The 26217-nt window shown below is 36.4% G+C and overlaps 1 protein-coding gene and 1 long non-coding RNA gene across 7 annotated transcripts in view; one reads left to right on the top strand and one right to left on the bottom strand.

Moving 5' to 3' along the window:
- The window catches only part of CFAP20DC (CFAP20 domain containing), a 280714-nt gene that overhangs the window by 164339 nt on the left and 90158 nt on the right, over window positions 1-26217 (bottom strand). For all 6 annotated transcript variants that reach the window (XM_049715292.1, XM_033424729.2, XM_033424728.2 and 3 more), the window contains exon 5: window positions 24323-24437. In XM_049715292.1, the coding sequence (XP_049571249.1) occupies window positions 24323-24437 (115 nt within the window). The remainder of the gene's footprint in view (window positions 1-24322; window positions 24438-26217) is intronic.
- On the top strand, window positions 1572-25394 carry LOC125965512 (uncharacterized). Its single transcript, XR_007479476.1, has 3 exons — window positions 1572-1637; window positions 17687-17759; window positions 25108-25394. It is a non-coding gene; the product is annotated as an uncharacterized LOC125965512 (long non-coding RNA).

Here is a 26217-nt window from a genome sequence, read left to right as displayed (position 1 = left end):
ACAACCCTCAGAATGGGAGAAAATATTTGCAAATGAAGCAACTGGCAAAGGATTAATCTCCAAAATTTACAAGCAGCTCATGCAGCTCAATAACAAAAAAACAAACAATCCAATCCAAAAATGGGCAGAAGACCTAAATAGACATTTCTCCAAAGAAGATATACAGATTGTCAACAAACACATGAAAGAATGCTCAACATCATTAATCATTAGAGAAATGCAAATCAAAACTACAATGAGATATCATCTCACACCAGTCAGAATGGCCATCATCAAAAAATCTAGAAACAATAAATGCTGGATAGGGTGTGGAGAAAAGGGAACACTCTTGCACTGCTGGTGATGTGAATTGGTACAGCCACTATGGAGAACAGTATGGAGGTTCCTTAAAAAACTACAAATAGAACTACCATATGACCCAGCAATCCCACTACTGGGCATATACCCTGAGAAAACCATAATTCAAAAAGAGTCATGTACCAAAATGTTCATTGCAGCTCTATTTACAATAGCCAGGAGATGGAAACAACCTAAGTGTCCATCATCGGATGAATGGATAAAGAAGATGTGGCACATTTATACAATGGAATATTACTCAGCCATAAAAAGAAACGAAATTGAGCTATTTGTAGTGAGGTGGATGGACCTAGAGTCTGTCATACAGAGTGAAGTAAGTCAGAAAGAGAAAGACAAATACCGTATGCTAACACATATACATGGAATCTAAGAAAAAAAATGTCATGAAGAACCTAGGGGTAAGATGGGAATAAAGACACAGACCTACTAGAGAATGGACTTGAGGATATGGGGAGGGGAAAGGGTAATCTGTGACAAAGTGAGAGAATGGCATGGACATTTATACACTACCAAACGTAAAATAGATAGCTAGTGGGAATCAGCCACATAGCACAGGGAGATCAGCTTGGTGCTCTGTGACCACCTAGAGGGGTGGGATAGGGAGGGTGGGAGGGAGAGAGACGCAAGAGGGAGGAGATATGGGAACATATGTATATGTATAACTGATTCACTTTGTTATAAAGCAGAAACTAACACACCATTGTAAAGCAATTATACTCCAATAAAGATGAAAAAATAAATAAAAATAAAATTGTCTCTGCTTTGATTAAAATATTAGGCTCCTCCATTATTTGCTTAGAAGCACAGTTTATATAAGGTCTATTTTATTAACTTATCAAAATTAAAAGATATATTAATTAAGGAAATAATAATGTCATTTTAAAAGTCAAATTCCATTTAGAAGTATTGATTTTAATATGGAGGAGAACCTGAGCTTGTTTCCATAGTAGAAAAGTAAAAGAGATTGCAGTAAATTATTGATTAAATATGTAAAATTATTTTCTTTGTATATGTCTCAACAGTCACATTTTATTCCCAGGTGATGAGAATGCTCTAGTCTTTTGGGGAAAAAGGAGTCAGTTGTAATAAAAGGTAGGAGATAGGATTGAGTGTGATGTAACAATGAGACTGGCTTGACCAGCGGAATGGTGCACTCTGGGTAAGTGTGGGAAGTAATGTGGGATAGGGCAGTGAGGCCAGGTTCTGGAGGAGCTGGAAGATCAAGAAGAGACACTTGGATCCCAGAGGGTCAAGTGTCACTGTGGTTCTTGAAGGAGAATGTGAGAAAAGTAGAGTATTGGAAGTCTGGATTAACCCTGATGCAGGAATGTTTGGGGTGGTAGAGTGGTACTGGGAAGAAGGCTGAGGCAGAGTAGAGACAGACTGAGGCACAGAAGCACCAATTAGTCTCCATCAGTCGTTTAAGCATGAAGTGAGGAGGGTCTGGTTTGAAGGCTAGCATAGGAAGTGAAATGTAAGGGACAAATCCAGTATGCATGCCATATGGTGAAACACCATGGCTTGGTAAAACTCAGGTTATATGGAGGTACTGGGGTTTCCAGCTATCCAACACTAATTATTAACATTATTATACTAGCGTTATTATTGTTGTTACAAATTTGGGTTCCATTCCTTAAAAACTTAACATTATGCCCCAATTCCAATCTTTCAGCTGGTTTGTCCCATCAGGAATCGCATTCATCCATTCTTCCCCACAGGTGCTAAGTGCTTATCAGGTGTTAGACACGGGCTTAACAAAAGTTTTATACAAAATGTAGCCCTTTGTCACTTTTCCACTCATGCAATCATACTGTCAACTTTTAACCCTTTTTTATCTCTGTATTTTAAAATAATACCTCTTGATTCATCAATTTTAGACATTATCTGCTGACTTCCTATTACGGTAGATAAGATTTTTAGCTCACTTATACACCTAACTTTCCTGACTCCATCCTCCCTAGATAATTATCTCTCATTCTTTCTCTTTCTCTCTTTTCTTTAAAATTCATATTCTGTGTTTTCCTTATTGTGACTATGGAAATATTGTACACAACTGAGCCAAGTGATGCTCTATGATTACCTTTCCTTTCCTATGCAACTTCTTTAGATTTCTAGAGTTAATAACTGCTCTTTAAATTATCTTTTTTTTTGAAATAAATATTTTGAGTCTTCCTACATCTAGGAAATGCTTGGAGGTGACATCTGAGTTTCGTTTTGAACAACTAATAAGGGCTTCCAGGCCCGGGGAGGTATGGGAATGTGTTGGGCATTTTTTCTCAGGACCCTCCCCCTTTATTCTCTGCTTAGATGAACCCTCCAGCTGGCTGCACCTGAAGACCCAATCAGAATCTGCCAGATCTGCTTGGGAATTGGTGTCGACCTCCTTTAAACAGCGCAAGTCCAGGAAACCAGGCCCTTACCTTCTACACCCATTTTTTTCTCTTTTTTTCCACAGTTTTATTGAGACACAATTGACATCACTGTATAAGTTTAAGGTGTACAGTATGATGATTTGATTTACATGTATTGTGAAATGATTACCACAATAGATTTAGTTAACATCCATCATCTCATACAGATACAACAGAAAGAAAAAAAACATTTCTCCTTGTGATGAGAACTCTCAGGATCTACTCTCTTAACAACTTTCCTATATAGCTCATCAGCAGTATTAACTATAGTCACCATGCTGTACGTTACATCCCTAGTGTTTAGTTATCTTATAACTAGAAGTTTGTACCTTTTGATTACCTTCCTTCAATTCCTGCTCTGCCCTCACCCCTGCCCCCCACTACATCTAGTAACCACAAATCTGATCTCTTTTTCTATGAGTCTGGTGGTTTTTGTTTTGCTTTGTTTTCATTAGAGTACACATATAAGTGAGATTATACAGTACTTATCCTTCTCTATCTGACTTATTTCACTTAGCATAAAATGCCATCAAGGTCTATCCATGTTGTTGCAAATGGTAGGATTTTCTCACTTTTTTATGGCTGAAAAATATTCCATTGTACATATATGCCACAACTTCTTTATCTATTCATCTATAGATGGACACAGGTTGTTTCCATGTCTTGGCTCTTGTAGATAATGCTACAATGGATATGGGGGTGCAGATATCTTTTTGAGTTAGTGCTTTTGTTTCCTTTGACTATGTTCCCAGAAGTGAAGAATTGCTGGATCATTTGGTAGTTCTATTTTTAAGTTTCTGAGGAACCTCCATACTGTTTTCCATAGTGGCTATACCAATTTACAATCCCACCAACAAAGCACAAAGGTTCCCTTTCCTCTGCAATCATACACATTTATCTCTTGTCTTTTTGATGATATCCATTCTAACATGTATGAGTTATATCTCACTGTGGTTTTAGTTTGCAATTACTTAATGACTAGTGATGTTGAGCATTTTTTCATATACCTGTTGGCTTTTTGTATGTCTTCTTTGGAAGAAGGTCTATTCAGGTCCTTTGTCCATTTTAACTGGATTGTTTTTTTGCTATTGAGTTGTATGAGTTCTTTGTATATTTTTTGATATTAACTCCTTATCAGATATATGGCTTGCAAATATTTTTTCCATTTCATAGGTTGTCTTTTCACTTTGTTAATGGTTTCTTTTGCTGTGCAGAAGCTTTTTAGTTTGATGTAATCCCAGTTGTTGTTTACTTTTGATTTTGTTGCTTGTGTTGTAGGTGTGATTTATACACTTCTTATATATCCCAGTCAAACTGCTTTTATTCCCTCTGCCTGGACTTCATGCTTCATGGAAAGTATTCAACAAATAATGGTATGCATGTGTGTGTATGAATATACGAAGACACACATATACACACATGCCTACACAAATACTTTCAATCTTTCATTATATCATCATTCGACAAACACCATAAATGTGTGAGAACTGGTAAGTTATTTAGTGAATCCATCCCTTAGAAGTACAGATGGGAGTAATTCCTGAAAAAGATGGGAATATCTTTCACAAATCTTCCTTGGTTAGAGGAAATAGAAAATTTTTTTTAGTTTAGTGGATAGAATTTTTTTTTTGGTTTAGCTGATATTTATAAAGGTTACAATTTTCATAAGCTTCCACAAATAACTCATTATTCATATAAATTCTGTGATAATTTTCTGAAGTTTTAGAAAAGAGTACGAACTCTCTACTATCAACAGGTGGGTTATCTGAATTACAGCTGATCTTTATAAAATATTTTCATTATCCTTGGGGATATCATTCACTCTTAAAATCCCTTTTTTGACATTTTTCTTGATCTCTAATCACTTTATTCCTATGTGCAACACTAGGCCATCAGGGAAGAGCTCTTGATCTAAAATATTTATAATTATGGGTCCTTAAGAAATAAGCACAGGAAAGACAGCAATCTTGATAAAGAAGAGACAGTTCTGTTTAGTCTGTTTCTTGGATTGATAAGAGAGTTTATGGTATTTAGTTCCAGCATGGAATTTTACGTGAAACAACTGACTGCCAAAGGGTGAAAGCATTATTCAAAGCATCAGTTTCTAGTTTTTACTGGAATGTTTTGGCCATATGGCTTCATTGTACTGGTGAAACACATGCATGCACGTGCACACACACCCCCCCGCGCGCACACACACATTCAAGAGCTTGCAATAACAAGCTCTTGGTTGTCCCAGAACTCTTTTGATTTCCTGTGCCCCTATTCTCTGCCAATACCGTAGGAAAGATCTGAAGACAACTGGATTTATTTTGCCTGTGTGTAAAGAGCCTGAGTCGCTAACAGTACACAGCTCTAGCCAGCACTGCCTTGCTAAAAAGGAATGACAAACAAAAAAATTACAATTTCATAACCTAGAAATCCTAAAGTGCATCTTTTCCCAGAATTTTAGAACCTCATTCTGTTTTCATGCTCCTGAAATAACAAAAAACAAGGTTTTAAGACTGTTATTCTTGCTCCTTTTAAAATAATTTTTCACTTTAGCTTTAATTTCTCAAGAGAAAATCTGATTACAATGACTTTATCTATCTTTTTCACCATCATATTGTGTTTATTAAGTGGTGTAAGCAGAGAGATTGCAATAGTAATTTCCACATGGTCAGGGGAAGTAATTACCTATTACTAGTGTATTAAAAGCAATTTCTCCAGGAAAAGTAAATCACCACAAGTCCTTATATGGAGAGAGGGGAGTTGATGACTGGAGGTTGGGGCTGCCAGTGTAGTAGTTCATGGCTGAACCAAGGAAAGGCAAATTCCTTGTAGAAGTGTCATCATTATACATGTTCAGCAATCAATCTCTACCTCCAGTTCCTATCCTCCTCCAGCAAGCTATCTCTTCCTGAAACAGCTGTCCCATCTTTCTCTTGCTAATCCTCAAGTCACCCTTTCACTGTGCCCTTTGAAATTCTTACTACTGAAAAGTACCTATATTCTTTATATTCTTCTAAGGGTCCTACACACCTTACCTTAACTGAAACCTGGCTTTTCTCTGAGATATTACTTCCCCTTCAAGTCTGGAGCTGAAGTTCACTTATGCAGTTCACCTGCGCTTCTACAGCCCCCTATTTTGAGGCCATGGGGCGGGGTGGCACTAGAAGAGAGTTTGCTCTTCTGACTGGGAACCTCTATCTTCTTTGGAGCCTGAGGCATTGCAGAGACAGGCTCTTCCACCCTTTCAGCTTCACATCACACCCCAGTCACTCCTTCTACCTCCTCAGGTACACAAGCACCATCCTATGCACACATTCCTGGAAAATACTGGGACCAGGTTCATCTTACCTTCTGATTCAACACCCTAAAAGTCCCTTAACCTTTTCTTAAAGTCTTCCTCTCCTCTTCAAGCCTTAATCCACTCACGTGGCCATATCTTGAGATTTAATTTAATTACCCTGAAATACTTTAAAAATTCTGTATTATATTCTATTCCTTTATCTGTCTGTCAACTCCTGCCAGTTAACCTCTACTGACAACACCTTTTAAATATATTCTTCCGAGGGATGCAAGAGTTTGGGCCCTGGAGCCAAACTGTCTGGATTTGGATTCCAGTTCCACCACTTACTAGTTATATAATCTTTGCAGTTACTTGTCCTCTCTGTGCCTCTCTTTCCTTATTTGTAAAATGGTGATAATGACAAATCTCTCATACAGTTGTTAGGATTCAACGTTTAAATACATGTAAGCACTTCTAATAGTGCCTAGCATATGTGCTCAATGTATGTTAACCATATGATCTTTTTGACGTTCATACCGTGAAATTCATAGACTTTGGGGGTACAGTGCAATGAGTTTTGACCATTTCATACATCTGTATGCCACACCCTATCAAGATGCAGAACATTTCGATCACCGCAGACCGATCTTTCGTGCAGCTCCCCTATCAATCTCAGCAGTCATACCGTTTAAGGGCAAGTACTAACTTCTTTCACTTTAGATTAATTTTGTCTATTCTATTACTTTATATAAATGAAATCACAGTAAATGGCTTCTTAGAGTTAGGCTAAGACTTGAGGTTCATCAGTGTTCTTGCATGTACTGGTAGTTCATTCTTGTTTTGCTGAGTAGGAGCTCTCTATGAATAGACCACAATTTGTTTGTTCAGTCTTCTGTTGTTGGACACTTGTGTTATTTCAAGATTTCGGCTATCATAAATAAAACTGTTGTGAAATTCAAATTTGTGGACACATATTTTCATTTCCTTGAATAGACACGAAGAAGTGGAACTGCTGGGTCAAAGGGTAAATGTTTAACTTTATGAGAAACTTCCAAAGGTATTTCCAAAGTGGTTATACCATTTTCCTTTACACTAGAAATTTATGAAATTGCTTTACATCTCAACAATATTTAGTATTTCCCGTCTCTTTTAATTTAGCCATTCTAGTGAATGAAGTAGTGGTGGTAACTGTGTTTTAAATCTGAATTTCTCTGACTGATGGTATAGAGCTCTTCTTCATATGCTTATTTAACCAAATGTATAATCTTTGTTTAATTATTTTTGCCTTAAAAAGTTATGTCTTTTTATTATAGAGTTGTAGGATGTAGTCTGAATACAAGTCTTTTGTCAGTTATATGCATTAAGAATATTTTCTCCCAGTTTGTGCCTTGCTTATTCATTTTCTTAATAATATCTTTTTGATGAGAAGTTTTAAATTTTATTGAAGCCCATTTTGTCAATTAATTTTTTATTATGGTTAATGCTTTCTGGGTCCTAAGAAATCTCTTAAAGTAGCTCTTTAGTTTTAGTATTTATTTAGGTATACGATTCATCTCAAATTAATTTTTGTGAATGGTATGAAGTATGGGTTGAGGTTCATTTTTCTTTCTTCTATATGAATACTCAGAAGTTCCAGTTCTCAAAGAATTGCTCTGATGCCTTGGTTGAAAATCAACTGACTATACACGTGTGGGTGTACTTCTGAACTTTTTATTGGTATCTATGCCAAGAACATAATGTCTTCATTACTGTAAGCTTAAACCAAGTTTTGAAATCATGAGGTATAAATTTTACTTTTTGAAAATTGTTTTGGCTATTCTAGGACCTTTGAATTTCTATGTAAATTTCAGAAGTATCTTCTTAATTTCTGGAAAAAAAAAAAAGAAGCGTGTTGGGATTCTAACTGGGATTAGATTGAACCAACAGATTTACTGAGAGAGTATTGGCAGCTTAACAAATACAGTCTTCTGATTCATAAACAACATTCCCCCATTTATTTAAGTCTTCAATTTCTCTCAGCAATGTTTTATAGCTTTCACTGTAAAGGTCTAACATATATTTTGTTATTCCTGAATATTTAATATTTTTCATGGTATTGTAAATATTTTTAAGATTTAGAATTTTCAATTGTTTACTGCTACAACTTTGTATAGAAATATATAGAAACAAATGATTTTGGTATACTGCCATTGTATTCTGTGACCTTGATAAACTCAATAACGTTACTAGGTTTTCTTTAGTTTTTGTCGGTTCCCTAGAATTTTCTTTTTTATTAAAACATCTTTATCGGAGTATAATTGCTTTACAATGTTGTGTTAATTTCTGCTGTAAAACAAAGTGAATCAGTTATATGCATCCATATAGCTCCATATCCCCTCCCTCTTGTGCCTCCCTCACACGCTCCCTTTCCCACCCCTCTAGGTGGTCACAAAGCACGGAGCTGACATCCCTGTTCTATGCAGCTAATTCCCACTAGCTATCTATTTTACATTTGGTAGTATATATATGTCAATGCTACTCTCTCACTTTGTCCCAGCTTACCCTTCCCCTCCCCATGTCCTCAGCTTACCCTTCCCCTCCCCGTGCATTTTCTATGTCTGTGTCTTTATTCCTGTCCTATCCCTAGGTTCATCAGAACCAGTTTTTTTTTTTTTTTTTAGATTCCATATATAGGTGTTAGGATACGGTATTTGTTTTTCTCTTTCTGACTTACTTCACTCTGTATGAGACTCTAGGCCCATCCACCTCACTACAAATAACTCAATTTCGTTTCTTGTATGGCTAATATTCCATTGTATATATGTGCCACATCTTCTTTATCCATTCATCTGTTGATGGATACCTAGGTTGCTTCCATATCCTGGCTATTGTAAATAGTGCTGCAATGATACTGTGGTAGATGACTCTTTTTGAATTATGGTTTTCTCAGGGTATATGCCCAGTAGTGGGATTGCTGGGTCAGATGGTAATACTATTTTTAGTTTTTTAAGGAATCTCCATAGTGTTCTCCATAGTGGCCGTATCAATTTACATTCCCACCAACAGTTCGAGAGTGTTCCCTTTTCTCCACACCCTCTCCAGCATTTATTGTTTGTAGATTTTTTGATGATGGCCATTCTGACAGCTGTGAGAATGAGGTGATACCTCATTGTGCTTTTGATTTGCATTTCTCTAATGATTAGTGATGTTGAGCATCTTTTCAAGTGTTTGTTGGCAACCGGTATGTCTTCTTTGGAGAATTGTCAATTTAGGTGTTCAGCTCACTTTGGATTGAGTTGTGTGTTTTTTGGATATTGAGCTGCATGAGCTGCTTGTATAATTTGGAGATTAATCCTTTGTCAGTTGCAACGTTGGCAAATATTTTCTCCCATTCTGAGGGCTGTCTTTTCATCGTGTTTATGGTTTCCTTTTCTGTACAAAAGCTTTTAAGTTTCATTAGGTCTCATTTGTTTATTTTTATTTCCATTGCTCTAGGAGGGGGGTCAAAAAGGATCTTGCTGTGATTTATGTCATGGAGTGTTCTATGTTTTCCTCTAAGAGTTTTATAGTGTCTGGCCTTACATTTAGGTCTTTAATCTATTTTGAGTTTATTTTTGTGTATGGTGTTAGGAAGTGTTCTAATTTCATTCTTTTACATGTAGCTGTCCAGTTTTCCCAGCACCACTTATTGAAGAGGCTGTCTTTGTTCCATTGTATATTCTTGCCTCCCTTATCAAAGATAAGGTGACCATATGAGCATGGGTTTATCTCTGGGCTTTCAATCCTGTTCCATTGACCTATATTTCTGTTTTTGTGCCAGTACCATATTGGTCTGTAGTTTTCTTTTTTTGGGGGGGACATCATTGTGTGGTTTTGGTATCAGGGTGATGGTAGCCTGGTAGAATGAGTTTGGGGGTATTCTTCCTTCTACTCTATTTTGGAAGAGCTTGAGAAGGAAAGATGTTAGCTCTTTTCTAAATTTTGATAGAATTCACCTGTGAATCCATCTGGTCCTGGGCTTTTGTTTGTTGGAAGATTTTTAATCAGTTTCAATACCAGTGTTGTGACTGGTCTGTTTATATTTTCTACTTCTTCCTGGTTCAGTCTTGGAAGGTTGTGGTTTTCTAAGAACTTGTCCATTTCTTCCAGCTTGTCCATTTTATTGGCATATCATTGCTTGTAGTAATCTCTCATGATGCTTTGTATTTCCTCAGTGTTAGTTGTTATTTCTTCTTTTTCATTTCTGATTCTGCTGATTTGAGTCTTCTCCCTTTTTTTCTTGATGGGTTTGGTTAATGGTTTATCAATTTTGTTTATCTTCTCAAAGAACCAGTTTTTACGTTTATTGATCTTTGCTACTGTTCCCTTCATTTCTTTTTCATTTATTTCCAATCTGATCTTTATGATTTCTTTCCTTCTGCTAACTTTGGGGCTTTTTTGTTCTTTCTCTCATTGCTTTAGGTGTAAGGTTAGGCTGTTTATCTGACGTTTTTGTTATTTCTTGAGGTAGGACTGTATTGCTATAAACTTCCCTGTTAGAACCGCTTTTGTTGCATCCCATAGGTTTTGGGTTATTGTGTTTTTATTATCATTTGTTCCTAGGCATTTTTTGACTTCCTCTTTGATTTCTTCAGTCATCTCTTGATTATTTAGTAACATATTGCTTAGCCTCCATGTGTTTGTAGTTTTCAGTTTTATCCCTGTAATTGATATCTAGTCTCAGAGCATTGTGGTCAGAAAAGATACTTGATACAACTTCAATTTTTCTTAAATTTACCAAGGCTTGATTTGTGAACCAAGATATGATCTAACCTGGAGAACGTTCCATGCACAATTGAGAAGAAAGTGTATTCTGTTGTTTTCGGATGGAATGTCCTATAAATATCAATTAAGTCCATCTTGCTTAATGTGTCATTTAAAGCTTGTGTTTTCTTATTTATTTTCATTTTGGATGATCTGTCCATTGGTGAAAGTGGGGTGTTAAAGTCCCCTACTATGATTGTGTTACTGTCGATTTCCCCTTTTATGGCTGTTAGCATTTGCGTTATGTATTGAGGTGCTCCTATGTTGGGTGCATAAATATTTACAATTGTTGTATCTTCTTCTTGGATTGATCCCTTGATCATTATGTAGTGTCCTTCTTTGTCTCCTATAATAGTCTTTATTTTAAAGTCTATTTTGCCTGATATGAGAAATGCTACTCCAGCTTTCTTTTGATTTCTATTTGAATGGAATATCTTCTTCCATTCCCTCACTTTCAATCTATATGATTGTGACCCTAGGTCTGAAGTGGGCCCCTTGTAGACAGCATATATATGGGTCTTGTTTTTGTATCCATTCAGCCAGTCTGTATCTTTTGGTTGGAGCATTTAGTCCATTTACATTTAAGGTAATTATCGATATGTATGTTCCTCTTACCATTTTAATTGTTTTGGGTTTGTTATTGTAGGTCTTTTTCTTCTCTTGTGTTTCCTGCCTAGAGAAGTTCCTTTAGCATTTGTTGTAAAGCTGTTTTGCTGGTGCTGAATTCTCTTAACTTTTGCTCATCTGTAAAGGTTTTAATTCCTCTGTCAAATCTGAATGAGATTCTTGCTGGGCAGAGTAATGTTGGTGGTAGGTTTTTCCCTTTCATCACTTTAAATATGTCCTGCCACTCCCTTCTGGCTTCCAGAGTTTCTGCTGAACGATCAGCTGTTAACCTTATAGGGATTCCCTTGTATGTTATTTGCTGCTTTTCTCTTGCTGCTTTTAATATTTTCCCTTTGTAGTTAATTTTTGATAGTTTGATTAATATGTGTCTTGGCATGTTTCTCCTTGGATTTATCCTGTATGGGATTCTCTGCGCTTCCTGGGCTTGATTTACTATTTCCTTTCCCATGTTAGGGAAGTTTTCAACTATAATCTCTTGAAATATTTTCTCAGACCCTTTCTTTTTCACTTATTTTTCTGGGACCCCTATAATTTGAATGTTGGTGCATTTAATGTTGTCCCAGAGGTCTCTTTCAATTCTTTTCTCTTTATTGTGTTCTGGGGCAGTTATTTCCACTATTTTATCTTCCAGGTCACTTATCCGTTGTTCTGCCTCAGTTATTCTGCTATTGATTCCTTCTAGAGAATTTTTAATTTCATTTATTGTGTTGTTCATCATTGTTTGTTTGCTCTTTAGTTCTTCTAGGTCCTTGTTAAACATTTCTTGCATTTTCTCCATTCTATTTCCAAGATTTTGGATCATCTCTACTATCATTACTCTGAATTCTTTTTCAGGTAGACTGCCTGTTACCTCTTCATTTGTTTGGTCTGGTGTGTTTTTACCTTGCTCCTTCATCTGCTGCATATTTCTCTGTCTTCTGATTTTGTTTAACTTACTGCATTTGGGGTCTCCTTTTCACAGGCTGCAGGTTTGTAGTTCCCATTGTTCTTGGTGTCTGCCCCCGGTGGGTGAGGTTGGTTCAGTGGCTTGTTTAGGCTTCCTGGTGGAGGGGACTGGTGCCTGTGCTCCTGTGGGTGGGGCTGTATCTTGTCTCTCTGGTGGGCAGGGCCGTGTCTGGTGGTGTGTTTTGCGGTGTCTGTGAACGTATTATGATTTTAGGCAGCCTCTCTGCTAATGGGTGGGGTTTTGTTCCTCTCTTGCTAGTTGTTTGGTATGGGGCATCCAGCACTGGAGCTTGCTGGCCGTTGGGTGGAGCAGGGTCCTAGTGTTGAGACGGAGGTCTCTGGGAGAGCTCTTGCCGATTTACATTATGTGGGGCCGGGAGGTCTCTGGTGGTCCAATGTCCTGGACTCGGCTCTCCCACCTTGGAGGCTCAAGCCTGACACCCGGCCAGAGCGTGAAGACCCTTCTAAAACGAACAGTGCTCACGGTCTTTTCCATCCACAGTCCAGAGGGATTCATCCAGCCTAGCGTGCTGCTCTGTATCTTTCAGCTCACTGATCCCAATTCAGTGTTCATGCACACTGCATGCATTTGAGACACTCCAGGGAGAGTCTCTGCACGTCTGAAGTAAGGTCCCGGAGCAACACCCTACTGTGTGCAGCAGACAGCAGGCAGGACATGGCAGCAGCCCTCTCTAGAATTTTCTACAAGATGATTATGTTGTCTGCAAAGAAAGAAACTTTTATTTCTTCTTTTTCAATCTGTATGTTTTAAAATTTCTCTTTATTATCTTACTGCACTTGCTGGGACCTCTAATGCAATGCTGAATCGAAGCAGTCAGTGTGGATATCTTTGCTTTGTTCCCCAACTTAGGAGGTAAGTATTGATAGTATTTCACCATTAAGTATGATTTAGTTGTAGGTTTTTTATAGAGGCCTTTTATCAGGCTCAACAAGTTTCCTTCTATTACTAGTTTGATGTGAGTTTTCATTTTAATGGCTAATGAATTTTCATCACGATTTTTCTACATACATTGAGATGACTTTATGACTTTTTCCCTTTATTCTGTTAATGTGAAAAATTACAGTGACTAATTTTCAAGTGTAAGACTAACCTTGAATTCTTGGAATAAACACCACTTGGTCATGATATTAAGGATCCATGTGTCTATGTTCTTGAGTGATACTGATTTATAGTTCTCTTTTGGGAATTAATATATTTCCTGGTTTTGGTATCAGAATTATGCTGGCTGCATTTTATTAAGTGAATTGAAAAATTTTCCTTCTCCTTTATTATCTGAGAGACAGTATTATTCTTTCTTTAAATGTTTGGTTAGATTTACCCATAAAGCCATCCGCACCTGTACTGTTTTGTGGGAATGTTTTAAATTACAAATTCAGTTTCTAAAAATAGATATAAGGCTACTCAGATTTTCTATTTCTTTTAGTATCAGTTTTAGTAATGTGTCTTTAAAAGAATTTTCCCACTTAATCTAAGTTGTCAAATTTATTAGTATACAATTGTTCATAATATTCCCTTATTTTCCTTTTTCCTTACATTCATTCTTGATATTGACAATGTGTGTGTGTTCTTTTTTTCTTCATTAGTCTAGGTTTATCACTTACTAAATATTTTCAAAAATCCAAATTTGGTTTCAGTGGTTTTTCTCCATTGCCCATTTTCCATTTCATTGACTTATTCTCTTGATTATTTCTTTCTGCATACTTTAGATGCCTGTAATGCATCTCACAGATTTTAGTATGCTTTATTTTCATTACCATTTAAAATTAGTAAAAATATCAGTTAAAATATTTGCTAATATTCCATTAGTTTTCTTTTACTTATAGGTTATTTAGAAGTATGTTGCTTTATTTTCAAGTACTTGAGGATTTTTCAGTTATATTTTTGTTACTAATTTCCATCTAATTTCATTTAGCCACAGAATGTACTTTGTATGATTTCAGTCTTTTTAACTTTGCTGAGATTAACACAGCCTGAAATACCATATATCTTGGTGAACATTCAATGCATACTTGAATATAGTGTTATCCTGCAATTGTTAGATTAAACATCCTAGAAATGTCAAATAAGTCAGGTTGATTGACAGCATTTTTCAAGTTTACTGATTTTCTGTCAATTTCTGAGAGGGGAGTGTTGAAATCGTCATCTATAATTGTGTTTTTATCTTTCTCTCTTCAGTTCTGTTAGTTTTTGCTTCATGCATTTTCAAGCACCGTTACTAGCTATGTACACATGTAGGATGTTATATCTTCTACATGACTGACCCCCTTATCATTATGAAATATGCCTTGTTACATAATATTCCTTGTCCTGCAGTCTACTTTGACTGATATTCATAGAGAGCCATTCTAGCTTTCTTATAATTTGTGTTTGCAAGGTAAAACTTTTTGTATTAAAATTTTTTTAACCTACCTGTGTCCTTAAATTTAATGTGCACTGCTTATAAACAGAATATAATTGTCTCACTTTTTATTCAACATAACGATTTCTGTTGGAGTGTTTAGTCCATTTCCATTTAATGTAATTATTCTGATGTGTTTGAGTTTAAGGCTACCAATTTATTTGTTTTCAATCTGTCCCATCTGCTCTTTGTTTAGCTCTCCTCTATTTTGGATTGAATATATTTTTAGTGCCCCATTAATTTCCTCAATTTGTTGATTAGCTATATTTTTTGATTAGTTGTTCTTTTACTTTTTTCTATGGTTGCCAAAGTTTGCAATATGAATCTTTAACTTCTAACAATTTAACCCTGAATAAATATTAGAATATCTTCTGGATTAGAACCTCATAAAAGTATACTACCATCTCTGTGTTATTATTGTCACATATTTTACTTCTACATTGTTATTTTTGCTTTCAACAATCAAATACTTTGAAAGAATTTATGGTATGAATAAAGACCTTTTAGATTTACCTATTAATTTACCATTACTTGTCCTCTTCATTCTCTCACTTAGATTCAAATTTCTATCTGGCACATTTTTTTCAGCCTGAATAACTTCCTTTAATATTTCTGTAGTGCAGGTTTGCTGGTAACGAATTCTCTCAGCTTTTTAGTCTGAAAATGTTATTTTGCTCCAATTTTTGAAGAATATTTTCACTAGATAAAGAATTCTAACTTGACAGGTTTAAACATTTTTTTTCCCTAGCACTATTTCATTGCCTTCCTACTTTCATTGCTTCTGATGGAAAGCTGGTGATATATTTTATCATTGTTCTCTTGTGTATAATTGATTTTTTCTCTTCTTGCTGCTTGTTTAGATTTTATCATTGATTTTTAGCAATTTAATTATGACATACCATGGTGTGATCTTTGTGGGTTTTTTTTTTTTTTTTTTTTTTTTTTTAGTTATGATATACCATGGTGTGATCTTGGTGTGGTTTTTGTGTGTTTCTCAGCTCATAGTTTGTTGAGCTTACTGGATCTATGGGTATATTTTTCAAAATTTGAAAAATTTCAACCATGATTTCTATAAAGTTTCTTCTGCTCAATCTCTTTTTGCTCTCCTTATAGTACTCCAATTACACATGTATTAGACTGACAGATACTGTTTCACAGGCCATTCGGACTATATTCATTTTTTTTCCAGGCTTTTCCCCTCTCTCTGTGCTTCAGTTTGAAGAGTTTCTATATTCTTGACTTCAATTTTACTGATATTCCCCAGTGTTTAACTTAGTGTTAAGTCTATCCAGTGAAACTTTCATTTCAACATTGTATTTTTCCAAATTTCTTTTCATAGTTTCCTTTTTCCATTGGGGTTTCTTAATTTGCTCCCTCATTATGTTCAAAGTTTCCTTTAAATCCTCTAATATATTTATAATAGTTATTTTAAGGCCCTGTGATTTTTCTCCTGGTTATGGATCATGTTTACCCAGTTTGCCTATCTAGTATCCGTTTTTTAAAAATTGTATTCTGGACATTATGGCTACTATGTTTTTGGGCTTTTGGATTTTGTTGTTTTTCTTAGAAGCGTCCTAAAGATGTTCCAGGTGGAAGTTTATTTGCAGATCATCTTGATCTTTTGATGTGAGTTTTTATATTTGTTAGGTCAGGTCTAAGGTAACCTTTTCTCCAGGACTAGATAAGCTCCATTTCTAAGTAATATTGTCTTTCTGGAGTTTCTCCTGTATGTGTTCAGTGATACCTATTCACTCTGGCCAGTACTTGAATATCTCCTAGCCCTGTGTGTCACAGCTGCTTAGTAGGTGTTCTTTCCCCAGGGGCTCGTCTGTGATTACTTCATGGGGTCCTACTGTAAGCATGCACAAAGGTTCAAGAAGACCCTGATGCATATTTCTGAAGCTCCTCTCAGATACACTAACCTACAAATTCTGGCTACCTCAGTCTCAGTCATCCTTAACTCTGATCTCTTTCTCTATTCAGCAAGATGCCATGCTCTGTCTGGGCTCCCATCTCTGCAGTCCAGAATGGGCCTTCAGAAAGCTTGGGAATATAGGACTCATCTCATTTGTTTCTCATTTTTAAAAGTATGTTGCCTGCTATCCAAATGGTTGAAAAGTCTTATTTCAAATATTTTTTCCAATTTTATATTTGTTTACAGTAGGAAGGACAGTTTGATACCAGATATTCTGTCATGGGCAGAAACAGCAATCTAAGCAGTCATTTAAGCTCCTACAGGATATTTCCCTTGTTGGTAGCACATGTACTTTGCCAATTTCCAGCCCTAGATTAATTCAGTGCCATTTTCTCCCTTTTTTTTCACTGATTTAAATCCTGAAGTATCTTTTATATCTGTTCTCCTCTTCTACTTCTTTGCTACTACACTAATTCAGGCTAATATGACTCACCGGGACTTCACACAGCCTTTTAATTGGTCTCTCTGCCTCTAGCTCTTTTTATTCTGACATTGTACTCATTTTCTAGAATACAGATAATATTGTGAAACTTCTCCAAGTTAAAATTTAAAAAGAAAACTCTAATGGACTAAAAATTTAAATTTCTTATCATGGCTTTCAAGGCCCTTCATGGTTTCATCCAGTCTTCTTTTCCAGCACTGTGATTCTGTACATTCCCATTATACAACCCAGTTAAGGGATCAAACGTGACATGAACTTCCATGCTTTTATTTGTGTGTATTCACAATTTAGCACAAATATCTCCACTTATAACACACTCCAACTTGGCTAGAAAAGTCTGATATTTTCCTTTAGCAGCATTTGTTTCCTAAGACTAGTTTGGTGTTAACCACTGCCCATCATCATTAACTTGTTTATATGTTTGCCTCCTCTGCCTATTATAATCTCATGGATGAGAAGACTGTGCACCATTCACCTTCGGATTCACATATTTTGGCACAGACCTTGGCCTACAGCAGGGGCTCAAAAGGTATTTGTTAATTGAAATAAACTGCAAGTTCAGACGTTTATTATGATAACATATTCACAAATTAAAAAACATAGATTCAGGTCAAGAGAAAATAGTAAAATGATAACAATATCAATTAACACTAACTAAGCACTTACTATGAACTTGGCACTATTCTAAGTAATAACTCATCTAATAGTAACAACTCCTCTATGAAGTAGGTTCTATAATTGTCAGGACCTAACCAATGAGGAAACTGAAGCACACAGAAATAACTGACTTGCCCAAGGGCCCACAGACAGGAAGTGACAGCTAGGTTTCAAACCCCTACAATATAGCTCTCAAGGCCACATTTTACCTCTAATACTACTCTGCCTGTTCAAGTGATTTGAAAATAGGGTGACCTAAAGCTGGGTAATCATTCATTTTCCAGAACAAATATTTTTATGTAGTTGTCCCTATTTCACATAACCATTCAGGGTCAGCAGAGAAAAGCAAGAAACTGCTCCTTTTCCCAAATCTCTTCAACACCCACATTAGACAGGTGAGTAGAGAGAGTGAAAAACAAGTATTATTAAATGATATGCACATGAAAACGTTTACAAACCCTCAAATATGTACCACAGACACTACAGTGGATTCTAGCTTAGAATGACTGCATTGAGAGACATTCTCTAATTATATCTTAAATATACATCTAAAAAACTCTGCCTCCTCCATTCTCTGTTCATTCAATGGCACTTAAGAAATTAAATACCGTTAAGAACCAAAAATTTCCAACTCATTGGCTCTATGGGAAAAATGATCTTTGAGAGGAAACTTTAAAAACAGTATGCCACTCTTTCAGTTTCTAATAAAATCTATAACATATTCCGTCAGAGTTGTGGTTCAAGAAAGTACAACTCCTAAAGAGTAATTCTATCTATCTAAATGACAAACACTGGGTATTTAAGTGGTAAAGGTTACTAACAGAATTTGGCATTGTAATTTATCATACTACTTTGTTATACCTCCAATGAAAGATTCATTCTCAGCAATATCTCATACCTGAACTTCCTATTCAAATGGAATTAAATTCACTGTACATTAATACATACTTTGGTGGCAAGACATTGATGTTCATCTGATACCATCACCAACTGACTGAAATTATATTAAAGAAGAAGTAAGATTGATTTCAGTGAGTCTTGACTAAGTGGCTACCCCCACTGTTTAATATGATGGTTATTAATTTTTAAAACTGTTCTTGTCATTGAAAACCTAAATTAAACATATAAATTTTTACAATTTAAATGTTAAAATGAATCCATCATAATTAAGAATAACATGAAAAATAAAATTTTTTATTTGAAAGGTTGAACATTCTATCGTAACTGGAACAGTAAGTGGCTTCTAAATAAATATTCATGTTGGTGTGGCTACAAAAACATTAACTTTATTTGCTGCCTCTGGTTAGGTGAAGGCTTTAGCTAAAGAACCAAGGCAAAGTGGACCATTTGGCAATTATCCTCTAAATCAGGGGTTGCAAACTATATGCCTAGAGGGCCGTGGCAGGTCACTTAAATGAGTGAAGCAGGAAGGGTCTGACTGCACCCACATCCTTATGAGTGGAGAGGACTGTACTTCACAGGAGAGCTTAAAGCTCCATTAAAAGTGTGCAGTTGCCACTCTGCTCTAGCTGACTGCTTGCTGTGCAAGAAAGCAGACTCAATGTTGACTTCTGATTTTTTTAAAAAAGAGGTCAGAAATTTTATGTGAAATCTCCGGATTTAAAAATGTTAACTGAAGTGCTTTTAAATTACTGTATTTTGAGGTTTATCACCAAAATATCTATGGCTCTTAAAAAGTAGAACGAAGTGAAGAGGACTTTGGCAAAAAGCAGAGAACTGACGCCAACATCACACCAACACCAGGGAGGACCCCAGGCATGGCATTTTAAATGAGTGGAGGGCTCTCTGTCACTTTGCTGCTCTCTCTAGAAATTTCCCTTAAACAAGATTCAGCTTTAATTCAATAAGGGCTCATTTGGAATTGACTATGTTAGCAATGGAAAGGAAAGACCCTCTCTCTGGTGCTGTAGCATCTCCTGGATTGGGAGGAAAATGAGGGGAAATGAGAGCAGGTATTAGAACCGAGTTTCTTAATATTTGCTTAAGTACTCCTGGACGTTTATGGAATAGGCAGGCATATTTAGAAAGCTTATACAATTTGTCCATGATAAACTCATTCTTTTATCTCCCAAGTCAGAAGGCACATTAAGACTTATCAATTTGTTCAACAAACATTTATTGCGTACTTACTATATGCCATGTACATAGGCACTAGGGATAAAAACCAAATGAGTCATGCTTACAGCCTAAAAGGGGAGACAGGTAAGTAAACAGACGATTAAAATGCAGGGTGAAGAAGTATTATAAGAATTATGAATTTGTGAATGGTAATGATGTGCTGTACCCAAAATGTCTAATCAATCAGCAGAGGGGAAATCATGGAGGGTGTCCTGGAAGAAGTAGCACCTAAAGAGCAAATAGGACATATAATCCTTATTTAAAGCTTCGTCCATGCCAGGCACTGTTCTAAAAGCCTTATGTTTATTAACTCATGTAAATTCCCACAAGAACCTTAGTGGTATGCATGCCTCATATTATCTGCATTTTATACATGAGGAAAATGAACACAGGAACTTGCACAGGGTCACATAACTGTAAGTGTCAGAACTCAGATGCCATGTTCTTAACTCCTATGTATTATTTACATGTTTATATTTCACAAAATATAGAATAATTAGGACATACTACAAGTAGTTATGATTTGATGATTTCATTGGGATGGGGAACACTATAGAAACAAACACCTTGTCTTTGCTTAGGACTGCCTTGAATTACGTGAGCAATTTTTCTAGATTCAAGACAAGTTCTAGATATTTTGCTTTTCAAAATTTAGCATGAGCTGAAGTCACCTAAGATATAGACACCAGTTTGATTTTTTCACATTAGGATTTTTTTTAAAACAGCTACATGTAATTTTCATGCCTGCATCTCCTTTCTTTTATATTTTCTATTGAGCTGTCTCACTGGGGATGAGAAGATGAGGTAGATAGATGAGCGAAGACACATTGCCCCACAGGGCCTATTACAGCTATTTTCTTTGTAGTTTAAATAGTACATTTCTTATGTCATTAGATACCTGGCACTGCTAGCACATATTCCTCTTAAAGACTCATTTATTAAATATGAAAGATTGTTCAATGAAGTTTACTTCCTATATCAGCAAGATATTTGTGTGGTTTACTTTTAACAGACAATATTTTATTTTCAGATACTGTATTCCCACAAATGCCACTGGATGGAGGGTACACTGTGTGTGTGTGTGTGTGTGTGTGTGTGTGTGTGTGTGTGAAGATTATAGCCATGTACAGAATGATCAGTTCAGATTTTCATATGATATCCAGAAACTTCAGAGTTAGTTAACTGACAAGGGTGACTGAACTCACAAAAGCAAGGTAATGACAAACCTGATTGATTGACCACACACAGAATAGTGTATTAGTCTCATATATGGTTTAGCTCTCGGAAACCACCTAACACTGAACTCTAAACAATCTTTGATGAATAAGGAAATCATACCTAAATATAAGAGGATGAATATAATTTCATTTGTAAGGACTAATGCACTTCCTTAACGTCTTAAATGATTTAACTTTAATAACTGAAGTATTTGCATTTAATCTTTGTGCATTTATGAGTGTTTAGTACACAATGAATTAAAATAATTCTACTGCAAACAGAAACCATCAATTTATTCCAAAATCCAGCACCTATCTGTTACTGGCTCAATCTCCAGGTTTTCCAGACTCAAAACCTCAAAGTTATCTTTGATTCCTCCCCTCTATTTATATCTACTTGAACATGAAGCCCAGTGGATCAGCCTACTGAAAGCAATGGTCAGGATGCTCTCATGTCTCCATCTTCCATTCGCAGGGCCCACTGTCCTGACTCCTTCCTCATACACCAAAACTTGTCAGTGAAGTTACTAATGGCCTCCTGATTGCCACATCCCAAATACTTTCACATCTTGACATTTTCTCTTACCAAAACTTCCTTGGTTTCCACCACACTGTACTTTGCTTCATGATTCACATCACTTTCTCATTGTTGCCCTGTCTCCTTCATGGATTCTTCTTCCTTTGCCCACCCTTTTTCTTGGGTAGGCCCTTGCATTTCCTCCTCTAGCCTCTTTTGTTGTTGTTGTTGCCATTCTTACTCTCTCTGCAGGCAGGCAATTTCATCACTCTCATGACTGTAAGTGCCACCTGTACGCTGAAGAAGCCCAAATATCCAGCTCATACCTCTCTCTAGGACTCTAACATTATGTACCCCCCAAATTCTCAATCTGAATGTCTCAGACTGTTTTATCAACATTTCCATCTCCCCTTTCTAACCGTGCTCTTTCTCCTGGATTTCTAGGTATTGATTCTGTCACCAGTCATCCAAAGTAGAAAGTCAACTGAGAGCCATCCTTGACTTTTCCTTCTTCTTCCTTTCTGACACCTAATTAATCTTCAATTAAAATTTTTAGTTATTTTTCAACTCTGTTTCCTCATCGTCACTCTGATTTCTATTTCCCAACTTTAGGACTCATCTCTCTTACACCTGTATCATTCATCTACTCATCCATCCACTTACATAATTATTGAGTGCCTAGGAGGAGCCAGGTACTGCTGCTCTCTTACCTTCTTGTGACAACTGCACTGACTTTCTAACTGGTCCTGCTGGCCTCCAGTCTCATCTTTCCCACCCATCCTCCAAAGCGATGTTCTATCTAAAATGCAAATCTGACCATGCCCCCCTGCTGCAAGCCCTTCAAAAGCTCCCTATCACCTATGAGATAAAAGTCCAGGCTCCCTGCCTATAAATATAAGGCCTACCCGGAGGTTGCCCTGTTTTCTTCTCCAGCCTTACTACTTCCCTACTATTCCGGTCTCTCCTCAGCAACACTGGATTATTACGTGCCTACACGTCTCATGCAGCTACTCTTAATGCTACTCTTTCTGTTCTAGGAATCCCACCCCCACTTGAACTGGTTAGTGCCTTCTCTCTTCTTATAATCTTTCAAGGCCTAGCTCAGGCATCCCCTTCTTCAGAAGCCCTTCTCTGATCATTCCCCTGGTGCTCCATAGTTCACAGTGGGTCCTGCTCTTACAGCATGTACCACATGATATGGAAAAGGTCTGTTTAAATATGTCTTAGCTCATTGGACCATAAGCTTCTGATGTTACCTTACATCCATTCCTCTACTGCTACTGCCCTAGTCCTCATTAAGCCTAATCTGGAGTGCGGCAAATGTTCTCTCGATCTCCATTTACCAGCCCCTCTAAGCCATTCCAAATGTCACTACCAGATTAATCTTCCCAAAGCATAGAACTGACTGTATGTTCCTCTCCAAACCAAAAGCTTTAATGGCTTCCTTTTCTCTGCTAAAGTGGCTCCCAAAGAATATGGAATATGCACCGTTTGTGAAATGGTTTTAGATGGTACACGGGCATGGCATTAAATGACTACAGATCACAGAATAAACATTTCCATCCATCAGTTTTCTTTCAATCCTAATTATGCCCAAGAAAAAGCTTGAACATGTATCTAGCTCTTGATAAACTTTTGTTAATAAAGAGCAGGTCTCAGGACAGAACCCTAAACAGGAAACAGTACTTAGCTAGACTTTAAAACACTGTTTTGTTTTCAGTATCTTTATTGTTATGGTTAATTTTTATTTCTGGAAAGTTATACTGGTTTTCCATTTATAAGTGTGATATAAAGTTTTTTTTAAAAATAAATTTATTTAAGTCAAAAAAGGCTGAGTTGGTTTAAAGGAGAGTATTATGTACATACTGGAACAGGTAGTACACAAACATGGTAGTCATGAGAGTAGTATGGAAATGACTAACATTTGAGAAAGACTAGTCAGTCGTATCAGGCCCAAACTTATTAGCCTGTAACCTACGGCTTACCTACTTATATATTATGCTGCTTTAGGTCTCAGAGGTTACACAAAACTCCCAACCTATATCAGGCTCTTGGATTATAGAACTGAGGTTTCCTTAAGGCTATTTAAAAAAATCTGGCAACAATGATGAATCATTCTCTGTTCTCCAAATATGTGCCACTTTCCAGCCTCTATGCTTCTACTCATGCTGTTCCTTCTGCTTGGAATGCTCGGTTTTTCATTTCTACCTGTTGAAATTCTACAGTCCTTCAAGGTCCATGCCAAGTGCAATCTCCTTCATGAAGCCTTTCCTTGTCCTGCAGTCAGATGGATTTCTTTCCCTTTCACTGTACCAATAGCACTTCCTCTCTCTACTGTGCTTCCAATCACAGTTTTGGTGATATCCTAGATATTCAAACAATTATATTCTCCTACCTAGTAGATCTTAAGCTCTTTCACTGGAAGAAAAAGAAGAGTATAAATTTCTATTCATTTTTAATACCACCATGGAACTTAACAGAATGCCTCATACACAGAGTAGGCCCAGAATTAATATTTGCTGAAATAAATTTAATATTTTAAGCAATATTCATGACACTTACGATTTTGCGTTTGATCATGAAGAGTGGGATTTTTGCATGAAGAGGGGTTGAGGACAGTTCCTTATGGACTGTTGATAAATACAATCTTCTTTTTATGTTCCTTAAATCAGTAATTCTGAAAAAAGAGAGAGGAGAGAAGTGAAGATTCCCATCAATATAATAACCACACTTCTTTGGATAATCATCAAAATAATATAATTTATTCTATAGGCCCTTTCCAACAGGGAGATCAAACACAGAATTTAAAAATTGCCTTTTTCTTTGAAGAAGTAATAAAATTTCTTCCTTAATTTGAAAGTGTTCACAAGCCTGAGTGTATAAATTCACTTAATATGCTAATTTATTTCAGTACTCTACCCTATATTTCCAGTCTTCCAGCCTATGAAAAAATTCAATTTGTTTGAACTGAGAAACTGCTAGCCTTTAATAACCATGCTTGTTCCAGCTGCTTAAGCTTGTGTTATCTTGGGACATACTGTCACCTACTAAATAGGAAAACATTATGGGCTTCTTTCTCTAAAAATGCACCTGTCATTTTATATACACTCTTAGTCTGCTTATAGACAGACACAAAACGCTGACTGTCGGTTTCACTTTCCAAGCACATATCTTCGAACCAGAATTATAATACACAAGTTTACTGCTCACTACTCAGGTCAACCCGCAGTGATAACAAGGACACTGAATTTGAACATCTTTAATAGATTTAGACCACAGCCATGATCACAAAGATTAGGTTTGATTCAAATTGATAGAGGCTCATTTTTATGTTCTGCTTCCTTTAGGTCTCAGAGGTAACACAAAAGGCTTAAAATCTCCAAACCTGTCTCATGCTGCTATATTGAAGAATTGATGCTTCCTTAAAAACTGTCTTTTTATTGGAGAAGAGTGATATTTCCCCCATTTTTTAGCAACTTTGTCTAGGTGTACTAATTGCTAATATTATACAATTAGTAATTCCTCAAGAAGACATTTCATTCAAATATACTGCTACCAATATTTACAGTGTAATTAACTATAGTGTAAATCAACACAGCCTTCTCCAGAGCTCTTACTTGCCTCCTATTTGCACTTTTCTAATCTCATTATTTCTTTCCTCTAAAATACTAATACATTTTTTTTCTGTAGAAAAACTATCATTGAACAATGTTAAGAGTAAGTACAGCAAAAATTAGGTGACATGATTTCAAATATGCCCCAGACCTAAAAATTCTACCCTACCTGCATAAACAATATCATAAAAAAAAAAAAAGGTTCTGATGAACCTAGGAGCAGGACAGGAATAAAGATGCAGACATAGAGAATGGACTGGAGGATATGGGGAGGGGGAAGGGTAAGCTAGGACTAAGTGGGAGAGTAGCATTGACATATATATACACTACCAAATGTAAAATAGCTAGCTAGTGGGAAGCAGCTGCATAGCACAGGGAGATCAGCTCGGTGCTTTGTGACCACCTAGAGGGGTGGGATAGGGAGGGTGGGAAGGAGGCTTAAGAGGGAGGGGATATGGGGATATATGTATACATATAGCTGATTCACTTTGCTATACAGCAGCAACTAACACAACGTTGTAAAGCAGTTATACTCCAATAAAGATGTTGGGAAAAAAAAAGCAATAAAGCCTTTCAATCCACGGTCAGATGTAAGGTTTAAAGTGCAAAAGTGTTAACACTACTGAAATTTTACACTTACACATATAAGTAAATGTAGAATATTTGCCCTAAGGTAGTGTCTTCAAAGTGGGATGAGCACATGGGAGAGGAGGAAAATATTAGAACCATCTTTCATACCATCCTTTTAAAATGTTGTATTTGGGTATGTTTCATTACATATACAGTACAGCAACATATTTATATATGTTTGAAATAAATGTACCCATGTGGTTAGTGTGCTCA

The sequence above is a fragment of the Orcinus orca genome, chromosome 10 (genome assembly GCF_937001465.1).
Source record: "Orcinus orca chromosome 10, mOrcOrc1.1, whole genome shotgun sequence".
NCBI lineage: Eukaryota > Metazoa > Chordata > Mammalia > Artiodactyla > Delphinidae > Orcinus > Orcinus orca.
Note: the sequence above shows the minus strand (reverse complement) of the source record. Positions and strands in the feature narration are given on the sequence as shown.